At 41.7% G+C, this 20402-nt stretch overlaps 1 protein-coding gene across 6 annotated transcripts in view; it reads left to right on the forward strand.

Annotated features, from left to right (window-relative positions):
* Positions 1–12132, forward strand: part of rnf220a (ring finger protein 220a) — a 161828-nt gene extending 149696 nt beyond the window's left edge. For 4 of the 6 annotated variants that reach the window (XM_029524223.1, XM_029524221.1, XM_029524224.1 and 1 more), the window contains 4 exons: positions 2668–2779; positions 5704–5898; positions 6323–6397; positions 10697–12132. In XM_029524223.1, coding sequence (XP_029380083.1) covers positions 2668–2779; positions 5704–5898; positions 6323–6397; positions 10697–10768 — 454 coding nt within the window. In that variant the 3' untranslated portion in view covers positions 10769–12132. The remainder of the gene's footprint in view (positions 1–2667; positions 2780–5703; positions 5899–6322; positions 6398–10696) is intronic. The other 2 variants (XM_029524225.1, XM_029524227.1) reach the window with 1 other exon arrangement.
* Positions 12133–20402: the final 8270 nt, after the last annotated feature.

A 20402-nucleotide genomic window follows, 5' to 3' on the forward strand; every position in this document is an offset into this window, starting at 1 on the left:
GCCGGTTGAGAGGCTATTCATCTCTCGCATGTCATGTTTAGCCCCAGAGAGTTTTCTCCATTTCTTAGCCCTGTGAAATTATCCAGTTTTTTTTTTCCCCCACTTCCATTAAATCTTTGCCTCCTACCCCTCTTACTTCCCCCTCTAGCTCCCTGTTCTTCTGTTTAGGTGGTCATAACCACATGAAGATACATTATCATATGATTGTATCACACCAGGAAAGTAAACAATTTTCTTTAAAATGAGGTCTGCTTTTCATCTGAGATAAATGTTCATCAGAGTGATCGAAGGATGATGGAGAGAAGTGCTGTCAGAAATGTTTGCGAAAAGAAGAACTTCTGTTTCTGTTTTTTCACTCACTTCGTAATAAGAAGGAAAACTTGTTGGCAGAGTTTTGTGAACTAAGCAACACAGGGATTTATGGTAGCTGTTAAAAGAAAGACAAAGCCTTGTTTGAGGGACAACCCCTGCCCAGTCGTGTCCAATGCTGCTTTATAAGCTAGCTGGCTAATCACGGCTAAATGGCTTTTTACAAGCTCAGCACTTCTAAGAGGAGAGGGTAAAGATGTTTATACGGCATGGAGTGGCAAGCCAGCCTAGGAGTCCCAACTATGTCTTTATAGACCTGTGAAGGGGTTATGGGGTGGAGCCAGAGAAGGTTGTCTTTTCCCAGAGATCTCATTGACCGAGCACAATCTCCTATTATAATTGTGGAAGTTGGATGTCTCCGCATTTAGAGAAAGTTTCCTTTTGACAATAAACAGACAACCTGCTGAAATGTTCCTCACATCTCAATATAATCTCTGATCATTGTAATCTTCAATTGACATAATCACAATTGGTATCTAGCTACATAATGTGGTTAGTTGTAATTCATGGCACCTGCCAGGCAATCAAAATCGAGATTCATCACGGCTGTTGCGTGACCTGGAAGCATCTTGTGGTTTATTTAAAAACTGGAGCAGAAAGTCTTCACTTTTGGACAATATTAATGATCATGTCTGTGGCCATGATTCCAGGCATCTGAGTCAGGCTCTGCTGCTGAGCTATATCCCAGAGTCCGACAGCACAAATTGTTTGCATTTTAGTGTATCTGCACAGGCACTAGAAAAAACTGAATGCTCCATTTCTACACTAAATATATATTGTTGGACCCATTTTGACTGAGAGACAAATGAACAAACCGTGATTTCTGGCATGTATCGAAGTATGTGTGTATATGTCATCCATGTGCAAGTGTGAAGCTCTTTGTGTCTGTCCTGGTGGATGATCAAAGATGAACCTGCTCATTGCAAGTTTCTGCCCAAGAGGAAATGTAACTTTTTGCAATCCAAGGTTTCTTAGATAAAACCTCCAACCCAGGGTGTTTGAAGATGTCTGCTGATGGCCATACAAACCTGAAGTCTTTTATTTTAGTTTAATATTTCAATTTATTTTAATGAGCTTTTTAGAAGACACGAATCGAGGCAGCACAATGTAAAGCTACTGGTGCACAGATGTAAAAAATGAACACATAAAACCTGGCTCTGAGAAGGAAATTGAGAAAGCCAATCCTTGTCTCCTTTCCCCTGTAGGGTTTGTTGTTTGAGGATGCAGCAAATAAAGCCATATCCTCAGACACACACACACACACACACACACACACACACCCACTTATAATTCCCTTTTGCACTCATCCTCCCTTCCCTTTCTGCGCTTGTCCTTCCACATCCAGATCAATACCATAGATCAGCCAGCTATCAGGCTGCAAAATGACCACATCACCATAAACACACACAAACACACACACTGCATCTTTCTAGTGAACGAGTAGATGGCTATAATAAAGCCCGGCTGGCTCGTGGCAGCCTCATCTCTCTGTGCAAATCATCATCATCAGCGCTGTGGTCTGCGCGTCAGCCGTATTGATTTAGTTATGGCTGCTTCATATGCTGCTGGACAGTGTTAAATGCACATTTTCTGTTATCATGCTACACATTAATCAGAGGCTTCTTAGAGGCAGAAAGAAAGGCAGAATGTTGGATGGAGAGATGACGGGAGGACATGCGGATAGGCAAGGAAAATAAAAAGTGAGTGATTGGGATAGAGGGGAAACTATAACAGAGGAGACATGGAGGATGACGGGTCAGTGTGAGATGTTGGGGAAATGTGAACAGACCACATTGAGGAACAGAAAGAACGGGGCTGAAGTTGTAAATCTGCGTTTAGATAGGGCCTTTGAGGATACAGCTATGTTCAATAGATGGATGTCATAGAATGGGAGGCTTTAACAATATCTGAATCTGTAGAGACAGGTAGCAACAAAGAGGTGTTGAATGGAAACATGTGACACTACAGACTGAGAGACAAAGCACAAAGAGCCATAAATGGATGACAGAATAAAAAGCTGCGGAGGATCAAACATTGACAGAGTAGACCACAGTGATTGATTATGACATGACCACCTTGAGGTTAAAAACAACTTGCAAACACCAGTGTGAATGAAAGTCATTTTCACATGTTAACTGAGTTTTCTGATTTATTGTCCACCCTGTGGAGTCAGCTTGACTTTGCCTCATCAGTGGTGGCTGGTGTGGAATTTCACGCACTGTCTCCTACCTGTCTATGCGTCTTTGAAAGTCAAACCTGAATAAATCTTCCTGTTTTCTTTCTGTTCCTCTGCTCCAGGGTAACGGAGGAGGAGTCCACAGCTACCACTATGGAGGCTCTGAAGGCCCGAATCAGAGAGCTGGAGAAGCAGATACTGAGAGGAGACCGATACAAGTGTCTCATCTGCATGGTGAGCATAACAACCCACCTTTCTCTGCGCAGCAAGTCTTTCTGGATGTTACACGAGTAGCATTAACTTACTGTATGTCTAAATTAGTAATACTCATGCCCAGTGTCCCATAAGGACATCTTCCAAGAAGGATGTCATTTCTCCGATCCCTTTATATAGCAAATTATACAGATGTGTAGTGTACTCCAATAAGAAGGCTGGATTCTTTGCCATCTGCTTTCATTGGTCAAACTCGTCCCCTCTTGTCCGAAGTTACTGCCTAGCATATAACGATACAGGACATCAAAAACCCCATTTCACAATAGGACACACGTCAGACTCAGGCATTGAGTATCTTTTGTGGATTCTACACCTCATGAAATGAGGCTGGGTTGTTTGTTTTTGGGGACATTGTGCAGGGTCAGTTAGACTTCATATTCTTTAAATGGTCCATTTCCTCGACGGATTCAGACCTCCCTTTGAATTTTGACCCACTGTACCCACACATCGTTCATCGAGCAAGAATCCATTCAATAGCTTATTGTACGAGAGGTGCACATCACATTTTTAGCTCCTGGATACTGGTTGTTTTAACTGGTGGTGGTGATGTGTTGCTGTTGTATTGTGGTGGTTTGTGCTCTTGCATGGCTTTGCAGGTTGAATGTTTTTTTTTTTTTTTTGTTTGTTTGTTTTTTGTTTTCTGTCAGGGGGTTTCCACAGCTGATTGTTTTACTTTACCGTGTGATATAAGAGCTTCACGCAAGCAATAATATGTATATTTATTAATATGTAAATAACTAAATGGATTTGTGACTATACATCACAAGCCAAAGGTTAAAATTCTGCGAAAAATCTGTCACACGGCAGCTGGAAAGCATTAGATGGGGGCAAGTGGTATTGCATTGTTGGATGAAAAGATGCCCGTGTGCCTCACAGCTTGTGTAGTTGATTGATTGGTCTCCCAGATCAATGATACAAGCCGTGTGTCATTCCCTGACAGTATCAGGCAGAATGAGGGACATCGTCAATATTCATGTTCATCGGATGCCTGAGGTGTGACTGTAGCTGCACCTCAGCCTCCCTCCCAAGTCAGTGTTTGTATACCCCACTTTGTGTCAAGTACCCATCTTGTCATCCTTCAAGCTTGTGGACAGTGCAGCGTCGGCATCTTGTGCGTGCATGTGTGCATCTGTGTGAGTGGCAGAGAGAAGTGGGTAATTACTGATGCCTGCGCTTCCTAAAGGTTGCTGGGTGCCCGAGGTGACACGGAGGGCAAGGCACGGCGATCGATCACTCACTGCCCCATGGATACATGCTCTTCTCTGCTCATCTGTCACTGTCCTACATCCCACAGACCCCCACTCAGGCATACAGAATAACACGAATATGTGTACACACACAGACGCCTTCCGTCTAATCTGTCTCTGTCTGACTTTAACCTGTCACTGTTCACCCTCCCTGTCCCTCACTGTCTCATGACAAAATTCATCAGATCACCCTCACTGTTTGGGAAGCAATGGAGATGTGGAAAGCATGTCAGAGAGGGGAAATCATGAGTCTTTACATATGTTCCCTCAGAAGGTTTCTCTATCATAATCTATCTGTGCCCAGATTGTTGAATATCATTTGAAAAAAAGTTCTCTCCTGCTGTAACCAAGTTGGCTCAAGTTGGCCATTATCCTTCCCTATTCCAAAGTGAGTGCTGTGCTTGTGTCATAGCAGTGGATTTCTACCTCCATCTGCTGGTCATTTACAGAAGTAACATGCACAAAGGTTGATCCACTATTGGATTTCTTTCAGAATAAGAGGCACTAAATAATACCAGGAATATCGCTGGTTATTTTAATGGGGTAATGGTCCTCATGGCCCACATCACAGTCATACAGAAGTCAAATAATGTGCTCTAAGAACACTTTTTACTCACACCAACTGAAATTTTGCCTATTGCTTGAGGAGAAATCACAGAATTCTTTTGACGCTCCTTTTAATTATTCCTTTTGCTAACTACTTATCCAATTTTATGCTCTAATTTTTTTCCATGGATGGAATCTTAGGCTGCAATCAGACTGAGATTGAAAACAGTGTAGGATTTGGTCCAGCAAGCAACAACATCAAAGCTCCTGTCATTGCCTTATCACACTGATGGGCGTTAATATGAGAACACTTGTTTTGCAATAGTTTTAATGCTTGTTGGCTCTTCCAAACGTCTGTGAAGCAACTCTGTTAAGAACTGAAAAGAATACAGCTGTTTTATACATGTCAGCCATCAAAGCCAGACTCTTTGTGATCACTATGGTTATCACATCTTCTCCTATAACCGCTCTTCGCTTTGGTCTTCCAAAGTTCACTACATTTAGATTCACAAAAAGAAGCAGTAGAGTCCAAGATACCCCGATCATCTGGATTATTTATGCTGAATTTGTACATCTCACTCCAGACTCATGGAAATCAGTAAAATTCATTTGTAGAATAATTAGAAGGGGCTTTAAGTGGATGTATCTGTGCAGTGACAATGACAGCTGAATTGCAATTTAGATTTTCACCAGTGAAACCAGTGCAGCATCTTTCCCTGCAGCAAAAACACAAATATTTGGTTCAAGAGTAAGTTCAGCAACTAGTACCACTCAGCTGTCGCTGACGGTTCCTCCAGAGGGGAGAATTCTCACCCCATACTGTCCTCTGCTGTCGAACCTCTCAGAATTGCTTGCCAGCTTTGTTGCTCTTTGCTCATTCACTGTTTGGCTAGCACTGGTGCACGCTCTTACATTTGTGTGTGCCACTGTGCACGTGTTGGACTACACACATGTTCATATTTGCACTACAGTGAATGTGTGTTCGCACAAACAGTACAAGGCCGGCACTATGATTAGCTGCCACCTTTCGCCCCCTTCCAATCCTACCCCCTCTCCTCTCCCATTCCTCCCACCCCCCCCTCCCTTCCGCAGAGGAAGCCTGCTATCCAGTCAGGCATGGAGATCAAGAGCCTAGGGGCGTGGCCAGGGCCCCGGCCACTGGCCAGTGAGGTCGGAGAGAGGCAGCCTAAGTCCCTCCCCCTCGGCCTATACTGCCTGTACAGGGGCCTTGTGATTGGTGGCTACGGCAGCGGCATAAAGAGGCTCCTCCCACAGCCTCTACGGAGGGTAAGGCACTCCCTCCCCCACTACCCTCCTCCTCCCTCATCTCTCCGTTCTTTTCGCGAGGAAAAGAAAATATCAGATGAACATCAGATTTGGTTCACTCATGGCTTTTGTCTCTCATCTTCTCCCCCCTCCACCTGCTCCCCTCCGTCTCTGCTCGATGCCTGCCCGATATCGTGCCTGTGTTGTGCGTGTATGTGCGCGTGTTTGTGTGACCAGCAGGTTTCTGGTTCATTGCCCCTCCGCCCATGCTGCCTTGCTCAATGGTTTTGTGGCTGCTGGCTGTGTCGTTTTTTGGTCAGTGGTTCAGTGCTGCTGGTTGTTCAGGGAGTACAAAGTGTTGTTCTGGCTGATGCTGACTGACAGGTGTGTGTGTTTGTGTGTGCTCTGTGAATGATTGGTAACTTCTTCTTTCTTTCTTCTTTAGGACTCCTACACGATGCCGCTCACCTCAATCCAGTGCTGGCACGTCCATTGTGAAGAATGCTGGCTCAGGACCCTGGTATGCGCACACGCTTGCACAATGTTCTCACACAGACACAAACACACACATGCACACAGTCCTGCAGGGTAGCTCCTCATGACATGCTGTTATTGCAGCCTCATTTCATAGTCAGTGAGTTTCTCTCTCTGTGCCCCATAGGGATGAACTAAAATGGAATATTCCCCAAATGACCTGTTCTCTTAACACACAAACGCACAGATGCACACATACAGACAATCCAGCCAATGCAAACACTTCCAGTTCTCAGCAGGGAAAGCTTAGATGGAATGGTCCCCAAAAGGCTTGTTAAAATGTTGGAATAAAGTGGTCTGTGCAACTGTCCAATGAGTTCTACATAGTGCCTCAGGTCTACACACACACACAGAAGCCACAGTGGTCTTGTTGGTTATTAGTTGGTCTAATATATTCAGTAGTGTGTAATTAGCTGGTGCTAATGTGGTAAATGGAGCATAGAGAAAAGCAGAGTTCCTGTAGGAGAAGGACAAAGAGACTCCTGGTGCCTCTCCTTCCTTTCTTCTCGATTCGCTTGTCTTTTCTTTCAGCTGTTTTCAGGTCTCAACTCTTTCTTTTTCCTCGTTTTCTCCTTCATAATACTCTTTTCTCTGTCAAGTCTCATTCTGGTCACCTGCACCTACACAGTGCGACAATCATTAACGAGCTGTTTCCCACGATCAGCTCCATTTAATGTTGATGCTCAAAATTAACAATCCACTCTAAATTTATATACAAACACAAATACAAAGGTAGATTTGTGGGTGAATGATTGTGTGGATTTAGGGAGTCTCTTTAAGATCCAAGAGGCTAAAAATCTGGTAAACATAGGAAACCCCACAAACCTCTGACCAGGGAATTTCCACCAGCCTCTGTGATAGTTTAAGCAAATGTAGCGTGACGATACGCTAACTCTAAACCATTTAATATGAGCAGCAGCGCCCTCACTAAGGAAAGGATCTAAGGACATCAAAGCTGTTTCCATGTTGAACCATTTCTGTTGGGCACTGGTGGCTCACCTGTTGCATTTCGTCAGGTTCGAGTCTAACCGGTGGCCCTTAACTACTCGACATGACCCCTCTGTAGTGAAGCATAATGATCAAACTGTGTGTACATCAAAATCTCCATCTCAACGTGTTTTTGAAATGGCTTGAATCAGACCAACACCAAAACTGCTCATTGGTTTGATATTTTGTTATATTTAGCATAATTGTTGTCTTTGATTTATATTAAGTGAAAAAAGCAGTTATTGCAAATGCATCAAAATCCTGTGCTTAATTTCAGATATTTGCATGTTTACTAAATGACTGTTAGGCTTTTTTTTTTTTATTATTCAGCATTTTAAGAGAGAAAAAAGAGGAAAAACCCTCCTTGATTCAGACCTATTGTTTCCATCTGCCATGTACCTGAGTATGTATTTGTATGTACGTGTGGCCGTCACGCTGCACTCCAGCTGCCTCCCTCATTAAAGCGCTGAGGGGCTGAGCTGACGTTAACTAGATTCCCAGGCATTTACTTTGATCAGGTTGGCTCTTCCATTTTTATAGCTGTCTCCAGGCGAAGAGTTTTATGCCCTGTATATTAGACCAGTGACGGCAGCAAACACACACACACCCCCCTACACTTCGCAGGAGTACTGACAGCCATGTCAAACAAACAAACAAACAAACAAGAGGAGGGCTCCCTCACACAGTTTAGGAGTGAAGAACGCTGTCACTTCTCTTCTATAATTTTACATCATGGGAGTGAGACAGATGTTTCTCAAACAGGGGAAGTTCAGAGGTTTTTTTTTTTTAATTCTTTGGACACATATTTTATAATTGAGTCTCCTCATGTGAATTTATATAATTCATGTGGTTTCCAGGCACTTGTTAATGATGATTAACATACGGTAATTATCAGTCTATATTTTCTGGATTAATCAGTCATTTATTTTAAGAAAAATGTAAACAATCACAAGTCCCCACATGAAGAGAATATCTTCCATTGACCAAATCCTAACTTGTGAGAATGTGGAACCCGAAAATATTTTGCTTTTTTGCTTAAAAAAAAAAACAAAAAAAAAAAAACCCAAAGAACTAAAATAAGTATTTCATCATCAGAAGATGTAACAACTTATCATTGCAGTTGCAAATATGTAGTACAAAGATGCTCCTCAGACCTCCTTCTGTTAGGTACCCCAGTTCCACCTGAAATAAAGACATGTCCATCTTTAAGGGCAGTGTGTCTGGTTAGATTTCCACCCGTCTCCCCTCCGTCCTCATCTCTCCTCCCTTTCCTCACCTCTACACTTGTCCTCCTCCTCCTTCATTCTCTCTTGAGACAATAAGAGACTGTTTTGGGTACTTTGGAGCCACAAATCCTCTTTGCAGGAGAATGCAAGATCTACCAACACCACCTCAGTCCATCCTGAGTGAGTGTATTCAGACCACACTCTCTGAAGTACCCACTCCAAAGAGTTTATTCAGTGGCTTACAGGAAAGGAAGCCCATAAATCTTCAGGGTCAGATGAATCTGAACATCTGTACTGACCAGAGAGGGGCTTGGACGGTGCTGGTGTTCTGCTTATTCGATCTCTGCATTCTGTTGTACCTGTGTTACATACCACACTTGCGGCGTTTCCTTCAGACTCTCATTACTAAACTCCCGTAACATTTCTACCCAGCAAACTGAACATTTGTAGTCTAAATATATAGAACACAACCATTTTCAGGAGTCTATAATGGGACCATTCAAGTACCGTCTTCTCTTTCAATTCCAGGTTACACTGAAAGTACAGCAACACATGTAGCACTGGTACACTTGACCCACTCCATTAGACCCTCAGCAGTGAAAAGGAGAGCACTTTTGTGGATAAAAATGTCTAAAGCATTTACATTTCTCAGTTGAATATTTGGGTTTATGATCCATGTGAAGGAGGAAAGAAATGTATCTTTAGTTACTTGGGAACTTATGACAGTCATAAGAGTGAGTGTTTCACTGTTTTACACTGGCACAAGTGTTTGGTTTGTCTTCAGATATCATCATCGTTGTCACACACAAAAATGGTAACTCAAAGTAGTACATTTTATGAGTCTAATACAAATTCTGAATTCATAAAAAGAAAATGGTTTTCACTTGAAGTAATTTTTTTTTATGTTTTTGGTTTTTTTCCCTCATTCATTGAACTGTCATAACGATTGCTGTGATGATAATTTTTCCCACAATCGAGCAGCCCCTGGCTATAATAGCATGAATTTTGTTGAATCATAAGCAAAGCTATTAGCGCACATTCTATCATAACCTTAAAGAACCAGTTGCTGCAGCTTCCTCTACTAGTTAACTCCAGATGTGTCACCATACTTGAGTCATTAAGATAATGTAATTTGACATTTTTATATTTCCATACATCTGCAACCAATGCAGAAACAGAACAATGAAAACTGTGTTCAGGAATGTGACTGCAGCCTTAAGTTAGCGGCCAACACAAGATGGGAACGGCTGACTGGTAGAGAGAGGCAGTGGGAAAGAGAGACCACCCAGTCAGGGTGTAGTTATACTGTCAGCTCGGTGTTGCATATTATCACCTGCTGCTTTACTGCAGATGGCACACACTCAGAGCAGCACAGAGAGGTGGCACTCTGCTGCAAATAGGCAGGTTTAGATTCAGGATGAAGGAGCAGAGAGTCTTTGGGTGACATGTCAACAATGAAAAGATATGTTTTTTCATAAATGTGCAGCTTTTAACGCAGAGGAGAGGGAATGACCGGTTGTACAGAGGTTGACCATTGATCTGTCTGATAATGTGGACACCTCAGTTTGATCCCTCTTCTTGTATTTCCTGTTTTTTCTCAATCTCTTGCCAATGATGACATCAAAAAGTAATAGTTTTCCATATTAGCTCACCACATTTCTCAGTAGTACCCCAGTTGGTTTTGGGGACTTTAGGACTTAAATGGTCTTTGAGTTTTATTTGTGTGGCTAACTGGTCCATGGTCTGAAAGCTTTGAGAAACATTGGACTGTACTCTGTGTGGCTTCACAGAGAAACTTGATGCATCAAAATCAGAGCAGCTCAATCATCAAGATATGTTGTGATATAATAACTACATTGCAGTTTGTTGTTGTTACCACCACCATATTTTATTAAATGTGGTCTGTTCTTAGTCAGTTTCAACTTTGATATTGATCGGCTGAAGTTCAATGCAGCAGGTTGACTGATTATTATGATGAGAGACTGAATGGTGGAGTGCTTTAGATAGCACCATATAATGACCTTAACTCATTTAAACAACCAAGCTGACTATTGTCTTTCTGTCTATCACAGGGGAACAAGAAGCTGTGTCCACAGTGCAACACCATCACCTCGCCCGGAGACCTGAGGCGTGTGTACTTGTAAACAGTACACACACACACACATACACACACACCCCCTCCACCTCTTTGTTCTTCCAATCCATTCCTCCCTCCATCCTGGATTTCACCGGCCTCTCCGCCAATCACCGTTTGTTTCACCTCTCTTTCCTTGTTGGCCTGCATCAGAGCTCAAAAAGCCTCCTGTGGCAGCATCCACAGGCGAGGCGGCTGTCTCTGAGACGCCGCTGAATCTATGTGGAACAACTGAGCAGCAGCCACTGACTGTGTGACTGTCTGGGCCACCCATAAAAAAATAAAAAGGAAGAAAAGGCGCTGACCTGCATTCTCAGCAGACAATAGACTTGTTTCGTCTGCCTCACTGACATGACTCGCTACATGGAGCACAGGTTATCACCCACTGAAGGACTTTCTAAGTCAGTGGGGAGGCCTAGTTTCCGGTGTGGCTCGCCTGAGACCTGGTAGCCTCACGCTGCTGGGGCTGGAACTGTAGGAACTTCTTGATACAAAATGTAAAGACCTCTTTTTTTCTCCTCTTGCTCTTCTTCAACATTTAAGCAGTGCTGGACAAAGGACTCTTCCCCTGAAGGCGTGACAGAAAGCTTCTTTTTGTTTCCTGGTTTCGTAATCCAGAGAGAAACTCTACCTTCCTGCCCCTGTTGCTTAAAACAATTTAAAAAAGGGCCACTAAAAACTAAGCTTTCAACGAAACTGAAAATAACCTCACAACCTTGAAAAGGAGTTTGACACTCTCTCCTCTTCCACCTCGTCACCTTCTCCTCCTCCTCGCAGTCCCCCTACTTCCCCTCTTTTGTGGTGTTCTAGTGAAGTAAACCAAAATCCCTCCTCCCCACCAAGATGCAGTGCAAGCACATGTAAAATAGTTCTATGTATGTTTACAATGTTGGATGTAAATGACATAGAGTTCACTCTCACACATACACACAACTAGACACACACACACAGATGCAAACACAGGCACATGTAACCATCAGACATGCAGAATATATAATATCAAAGTCCTGTTTTTAGTTTGAAGGGTTTGGGAATAACTTTGGGGGAAAAAATGGCTGAAATAAAACAAGCCTTCTGTATTTTTAAGAAAAAAAAAAGATAATTTGAAGAGCCGTTTAAGTTTTATTTCACTGTACAGGAATAAAAAATGTAAGTAATAATAAACTACTGGAGATTAGATGGTCAGGATTTAGGAGGTGTAATTTACTGGAGAGATTCCTGTTGCCCAAGGTTTCCTGCACACAAGCATATGATGGAACTGCTCTTTAGTTGCAACGATGTCCAACTGAGCCTCTTTTTTTCCCTCTTTTCTTAAAAAAAAAAAAACAAACAAACAAACAAAAAACCTCCATTTCTGCTTGCTCCCAGTTGGCATGACAACACGTTCAGATCATGGTCTAGACACATTTCATTTTATCCATACACGTCTCAAGAGAAACACTCTTCATCCTTCTCATACTGCTATGCTGCAAGAAGAAAAGGTCCCGGCAATGGCAACCCAGAAGGGCAGGTTCTTTCTAACAGCTGAGGGAAGTCTGTGGCAAAAGAAGGATGGTCAAGGCTGAACTGGCAACCTCAATAAAAGCACCCTTGCTCCTTCCCTACCTTTCTCTGCCCCCCCCCCCCTCCGCAGCAGCAGCAGCAGCCAAGGTGGTGGTGTGCTTTGTGTTTGTAAAACTATGTATTCTGTGACGTCTGTATTGTTGTAAGAAATGCTGAAAAAAATAAATAAAACTTCTCAAATACCACAGAGTGGTTCCGTTGACACAGCCCCAGGTGGTAAAATAAGATATTAGTGAAGAAGAATGTTGCTGTTTTCACTGAGAAATGGGTTAGGAAGGTGGCCTTAATGCAAAAAAAAGGAAAAAAAAGAAAAAAAAAGACACTTCTTCTGTTCATGTGCATTTTTAATAAGCTGTGTGTCATCTCCGTGTCAGTGTTCGCGCTCTCATTGGAATTGTTTGCATCTCAAGTTGGCCATCTCCATCCACTGAAATGGCGTAAAAAGACCCACAGTTTAAGCATTTGTTTATTTTTCAGAAAGAAAGAAATGGGGTCTGGGAATCCGACTCAGGCTTCTCCCAGCCTGAGTCGGATCTCTGTGGATGAGCCTTTGTTTTCTCTTAGCTCTGTCCCCTTTAGGTTTAGCTCATCACGTAGTGAACAGTTCCTGGTAGGTAAACGCTGAGTAGGAACAAAGGGATGTGATGCTGCGCTGTCGCATTCGCTCTGATTCTGTTGATTCGAACCTGCCCCAAAGATGACAAATTGCACAAGAGGATTGTGTCTGAACTAATTTGTGTCTTGTATATTCTTGGAAATGGTACATGTCTTTCCCGTTTGTAAACTACATTTGACATTAATTAAATGATTGTAAATCTCAATTACTCCCCTCGGCCTCTCCTTTGTTTCGGTTGCATTCGCTGCTGCCAACGCATGAAGAAGCAAGTCAGTGTTTTCTTTTCTCAGTTTTCTGGAGTCTGAGCTGACATCTTAATATTCCTCAGTTATTGCTGAATCTGATGGCACCAAAACCATCAGTGTTATCATTTATTTTGTGTTTCTAAACTTTTTTTGTCTGTCTGGCAGAGGAGTCACTTGAACCCTCTCATCAAGACCTCCTATCAGGATTGTATTTAACACACTGAATTAGATGCAGTAGATATATTTTTTTTTATCCAATATTAATTTGCACTCTTTATCTGATATGTTGATATGTTAATGCTAGTGGTTCACAATTATAGGCAGATACTTTAGGTATCCCCCAAGGTAATCTTTCAGTATTGACAATTAGACAACATATTATTTGACATATTATTTGGCCTCTATTCCAACAATTTTGAGATTTTCTATTGGCATTTTTTCAGGGTCAAAGAGTCGGGATGTGCCACTTTATACCATTTCAACTGTAAATGCAGACCATTTGTAAGATTATCCAGTGCTCAAACAGTCCTGCTCAAACGCTGCTAGAAGATGGCCCAGAAAAACAGTATCATTGTCCCTCAACTGTTGATCTGCGCTCAGCTGATCCAGCAACTGAACAAGCGATCCTGAACAACCATAATATAACAGCTGTTTCTGAGAGTTTTTGGTTCCTGTTTAATTCTCCAGCCTAATGGAGAGGAAGCTTACCTTACCTACTCTTGTATTGGAGAGAAGTGCGTGGGGAAACAAGCAGGGTTAGAAAAATACTTTTAATTCCAAGTATGGGTCAAGCTCCATAAACATGAGGTCTGGGATTACTAATCATATAAATCATTAGACTTTCTCAGACTAACTAAATAAATACAATATGAAAATTCAAGGACAATAAAACTATGCTGTCCTGTCACCACTGGGTCTTCCAGACTTTATGCCTCAGTTCATAAGACAGACTCTCTGTTGGCAATTTCCATTTCCAAATAAATAGCTCAAGACCTCATCAGAGATATATACTATTCTACAAGGACACACTAAACAAACCCCTGACTTAACTTCATTTTCTGAGTTACTTTATTGACATTATCAGCCCCACACACTACACACTCATCCAGGGGTAATAACTCATGTATTAGTGCTGGCTGATGTAGGAAAAGAAAGTTATTAAAGTGGCTTATAGTGATCAGAGCATACTCCCTTTTCACCAGTTAGTGAAGCACACTGAGAAGGCAGCATCGCCATCTAGAGGACGTGAACACATCTCTGTTCTCTCCATAAAAATCCCGCTCCTGCTGTCAGGCAGCCGTGAGTACATGGCGTCAGCATGATTGGTGAAAAAGTGCATGCACGCCTGCATGCTCTTGTTAAATAGTGTTATAGAAACTGAAGCTGCCAAACATCGGAGCTCATTTAACTGGAACATTAATTAGCAACAAACACAACAGTGTGATCTCTCCCACAGCTCACATCTGGGTCCAAGCCATAAACGTAAGCAATATATTTTTTTTCCACCCTGACCGAGGTGAGGCCTGACGCTGAGTCCTGCCCAGTAAGCGCTCCTGTAAGTGTTGTCAGATGCTAATAAAGTTGCATTAACCAAGGGGACCACACTTTGTAGAATGTGTTGTGTTAAGCTTCTGAGGGCGGCCCTGCGATGGACGGGTGACCTGTCCAGGGTGTACCCCCCACCCAGTGTGAGCTGGGATTGGCTCCAACACCCCCCGCAACCCGGAAACAGATGAGCAGTTGAAGATGAATGAATGAATGAATGAATGTTAATCACAATACTGTTTTGTTGTCGTCAACAAAACTAAGTTGTCAGTGCTGCTCCACTTGGATCCTGGACTTTCTGATCTGGAGACCACAGTCAGTCAAAATGGGCAACCCGACCCTCTCATCTGGATCCTGAGCAGGGGCCCGCTTAGGCATGTGAGGTGAACCAGATCAGAGCAACGTCCACACAGTCAACAGGGAGAAAGCCCAGCACCCCTCACAACACGGAAACGGATAAGTGGTTGAAGATGAATAAATGAATAAAATTAAACATTGATTACAGTTAGTTCTATTTACATCACAACAGTGGGACTATGCCATTCACAAAATGTAGTTGATTTCCATTTTTAAGGCTGCATAAGTAACATTTATTCCATTTATTGCGATTTCAATATGTTTCAAAATATTCAGATGGCATGTTTGTAAAAGAATTTAGTCTTGTTAAAAGAATCTACCTACACATATGGTAGAAGTTGTGTGAAAGGATGTCCAAACCACAATGTGTGCACAGGGTCCATTACTGTCACTGTTGTAAGGCAAAAGGGCCAATGTTAAATATGAGACGGCTTTAAGTGTAAAGTTTTGGTCCATTTAAGTTTGAATAAAAACCACAACTCCAAGTTGTTTTTGTGCCCAAACCTAATCAAACAATTACAATAGCAATGTTAACCACAAAGAATTTCTCATTAACTTTTCAACTGTGATTTTTGATCTGTATCCAGTACATCTAATCACATCTCCTACTGCTACATGGATGCTCATTCAGGAAACCCTTTTAAGACAAAACAAATAGTGTTTGGTGAGGCTATTATTGATATTATTAAGTTAAGTTGATGAGCATCTGTTGAAGAGCCTGGCAAGGACGTGGAGGAGTTGTTGGGCCTTCCTCTCCAGACACAGCATGACGAGGCACCAACAGCAGTCTGGAGAACCACTGGATGTGTTTGGTGATGCCAACAACACATATGAAGTCCGTGACCGCTTTCATTTCCTTGCTGATGATGGTGATCTTATTTGTGAAGCATGAAGACACAAGGCCCACTTATCAGTTTCCGTGTTGTGAGGGGTGCTGGACTTTCTCCCTGTTGACTGTGTGGACGTTGCTCTGATCTGGTTCACCTCACATGCCTAAGCGGGCCCCTGCTCAGGATCCAGATGAGAGGGTCGGGTTGCCCATTTTGACTGACTGTGGTCTCCAGATCAGAAAGTCCAGGATCCAAGTGGAGCAGCACTGACAACTTAGTTTTGTTGACAACAACAAAACAGTATTGTGATTAACATTCATTCATTCATTCATTCATTCATCTTCAACTGATAATCTGTTTCCGGGTCGTGGGGGGTGTTGGAGCCAATCCCAGCTCACACTGGGTGAAGACGGGGTACGTCCTGGACTGGTCACCAGTCCATCACAGGGCCAGCACACAGAGACAGGCAGAGACCAACAACCACTGAGACCTACAAACAATTCAGGGTCGCCAGTTAACCCAAACATGATGTCTTTGGATGGTGGGTGGAAACCGGAGTGCCTGGAGGAAACCCCCGACGCAGGCACAGGGAGAACATGCAAACTCCACACAGAAATGCCCCAGGCCGGGAAGTGACCCCGTGACCCCGTGACCTTCTTACTGTGGGACAACAGCACTAACCAATACGCCCCTGTGCTGCTGTTTTAAGTTTATATTTTTCATAAAATATGATGGAACCTCCTGACGTCAGAGCGAGGAAAAATCTTTTGAAGGTCAAACTGTGTATTCTATGGGGCTGTATTAAGTGTGGTACAGTCATTATTGGCATTGTACAAACACACACACACACAGAGCAATCAATATATCAGTATTCTTCAGGCATTTTCCTTCCATCACATCCCATACACACAGACACACACGCACATATGACACATTCAAAGTACACATGCAAGGATCCTCCATGTTGGGTGCCAGGAAATGGAACCAGTTGACAGGAAGGCTGGATAAGAGTTATCAGCTCAACAAGCCACTCCATCCTAAACTATGGACTTCCTGTTTGAATTAAATATGTCAAATTTGAAATAATTGCAAAATCTGTCAAATACATGTTTGTTGTTGTTGTTATTGTTTGTTTTTTAAACAATAACTTTATCACTTTAAAGGTCTCTGGCAGTGAATAAAAGAGTTTGAATAAACCACAATATGAAGTTTTTATTTGGTCTAAATATTTTGTGAAAATAGAATTCAAATGTGAATTTATAACTGTAGACAACAATGAGACCGCAGCACCAAGTCTTCTAAGTTCATATTTGGAAATAATGCAAAAAAAGAGATATTTTAAACATATTTTAGCCATAACTACACGTTTTCACACAAAAGGCCGTTTAGAGCCTTGAAAAAGGAGCTTTGGTTATCTACCTAAAATAAAAAGGCCAGCACTTTTTAAAGCTGCTAGTGATCATGTTGCTAACTCTTTGTCCAGGGTTAGGGTCACCATCGGTGGTGCTGACATATAAAAAGAGCAAAAAACATATGGAGGGAAACATAGTTATATGAAACAGAACAGGGAAAACTATTTAACCCTTTGATGCACAACATGGGTCAAAAATGACCCGCATTCATTTCCCAGATTATTTCATGCTGGCTGAGGTTTTGTTTTTTGTTTTTTTATCTTTTGAAATCAATTTATTTTATGATTAAATATTCCAAGTATTCTTTAAATATCTTGTTTTTGCTAACCACCAATCATTATTTCCATTTTTCCTTTCATACTTTATGAAGAAAAAATGTTTTTATTTTTCTACTACATCAACTTTACACACATGGGTCAAAAATGACCCATTCATCCAAGTGTGATTTAAAATTCAATTGCTTAATACTATAATAATAATTTGTTTCAAGTAATCACTTTAGCAGTGAGTGAGGCTAAACACTTATGTATTTAATATTTCAAACATGTTTGTTTGTCATTTTTGTCACACAAACACAAAACTCTGATTACAGATAACTTGGCTATTGAACTGAACTGTAGTTTAACAATTGTAAACAAAATAAAATAACACTGAACAGGTCACACACGCCTCACAAATGATGAGTAAGTGTTGCACACAGGCCTGGTGCGCTGGGATCACCAGCTGCTGCCTTTTCTGTCCTTCGAAACTAAGCAGATCGCGCCCCCCTTCTTTTGGCCCTCCTGTCTGGTGACTTCCTGTGGCTGTTTTCTAACCCACGTCTTCCCATTGCTTCAATAATGTGCTTTCGGGCTTTGGGCGTACCCTCCATGCGCCTCTTCATTTGTGGCATTACAAGCTCTTTGCCCAGCTTTATAAATAGCCGGCGTGCATTATTCACACCACTCATATAAGCAGGATGTTGTGCGGTGAAGTTGGTGTAGGCATTGAGGGCGGTAACACTCAGCACCTCTGTGTTCTCCGCTGGCCAAATGCTATAGTAAATGCATGTGGCTCGTTTCCGACCCCTGTGTGTAGAAATACAAAAGCTGTGCTTGTTCATAACGTAAGAAAGGAAAAATAAAACCAATGATTTTTGCTAAACAGAAACAAGACATTTGCTGCATACTTGGAATAGTAAATGATAAAATTAATTCATTTCAAAGATATATCATAGAAACACTCAGCCCTACATGAAATAACATAGAAAATTAATATGGGTCATTTTTGACCCATGTTGTGCATTAGAAGGGAACTAATGCAAAAAAGTTTTTTATTTTAAAAAAGTAAGACAGCAAAAAATAAAATAAAGATGTGTGATGATCGAAAACATGTTATTTGAGGAATACCTTAAATACTTAATGATGAAATTAATTTATTGCAAAGATATATATATATATATATATATGTATATATATATATAAAAAAAAAACTCAGACGGGTCACCTTTGACCCATTTTGCGCATCAAAGGGTTAAAACACAGTCATATGTTTTACGTATCTCATCATGTACCTCTTCTGCACACAGCAACATCACCTTCCTTCATACGCAACATGAAATTCTAGAATATGCGCTTCAACAAGAAGCAGCAAAGTCTGGTAGCTCTCAATTTTTACAAAATTTTACTTCATTTTTGTTGTATTTTTATTATTTTTCGTCAATTGCTGATAGATATTTCTGTGGGGAGAAGAGTTTCTTTCATTGAAACTGGGCAAATCTGGAGGATACCACCCAATTCCAGCTGAGACAAAGTGGTGTTTTTGTGGTTGCCGTGCTGGTGCAAAGGTGAAAGCCAGGAAATGGAGATGTAAGCCCTTTCTGCTATCATTCGTCATGGGAAATGTCAACTCTCTGCCCAACAAACGTGATGAGATGGAGATATTGTTTTATGACTGTCAAGGAGAAGATGTGCTGTCCAGATATTGAATTATTGGCAGTTGGTATGAGACCATATCTCGTTTTCAGAATTTCATTGTTTACTCAAACCGTCAGTCATCAACGCTCTCACTTCCAATTGACTTGATATGTAAATCAAACAGGAGGGAATTTCTTTGACTCTGATTGGCTGTTACACGTAAAGGGCTGAAAATTGAAGCGCCTATTGGTCAATCAAAAGTTTGGAGTTCAGCTGTGATTTATATGATATATAATGATATTTGATCACGTTAATTAGCAAAATGCTAATGGACTTGAGTTCGACTTGCTGTGTAGCTTTGTGTGTTCACAAGTAGAATAACCAAATACTTTAAATGGACCTTTGCTGAAGTTATGAGACGTTATGTTTGTTGGAGTTTATATTGCCTGTTGAGGACTGTGACACTTGACGGGTGAATTCTTCAACTTTGAAATTGTTTGTTGTTTTTGGTCAGACAGAGGCCTCAGTAGTGTCTACATGTTGAAAGGGTTTGCAGCAATCACACGGAAGAAAGATTTTCACAAAGATTTCGACACATTTACACATTAAAATTGTGCACTCACTGAAGTCGGAAAGTCATGGAAATGGAAATGTCATAATAATGCATTCAGGGATACATATGCCATATAATCCAAGGAACCAATGTTCCTTGGATTATTTATTGCTACAGTTAAATAAAGTCCTGGACTCCTGGACTCCTCTTGACCTCTGAAGGTGGGTTGTATCTGGACCAAGATCTTTGAAATCCTAGATGTTGTGAGGATGGATCAGACTTGTCTGTCCAGCAGAGCTCACAAATGCTATATTGAATTGTGATCTGGAGAATTTTGAGCCAAATCAACACCTTGTACTCTCTGCCGTTGCTCTAACTATTCCTGAGGCGTTCCTTATATTAATATTGTTATATTAAGGCATTAAGGCAAGGATCATATTCCTGCCTTAAAATAATACATAAACGTTGATGTTGGCTTGGCATGGCTTGTGTTCTTCCCATAGTGCAACATCATCTTACCCAGGTAATTGACGCCCATGCGCCCAGCTTCTCCTGATGTAAAAGACAACGATTCCCTGTTCTGATTCTCCCTTGTCCATTGCAGATTTTGGTAGTGGACAGGGGTCAG

Source organism: Echeneis naucrates, chromosome 17 (assembly GCF_900963305.1).
Source record: "Echeneis naucrates chromosome 17, fEcheNa1.1, whole genome shotgun sequence".
In the NCBI taxonomy this organism is placed as follows: domain Eukaryota; kingdom Metazoa; phylum Chordata; class Actinopteri; order Carangiformes; family Echeneidae; genus Echeneis; species Echeneis naucrates.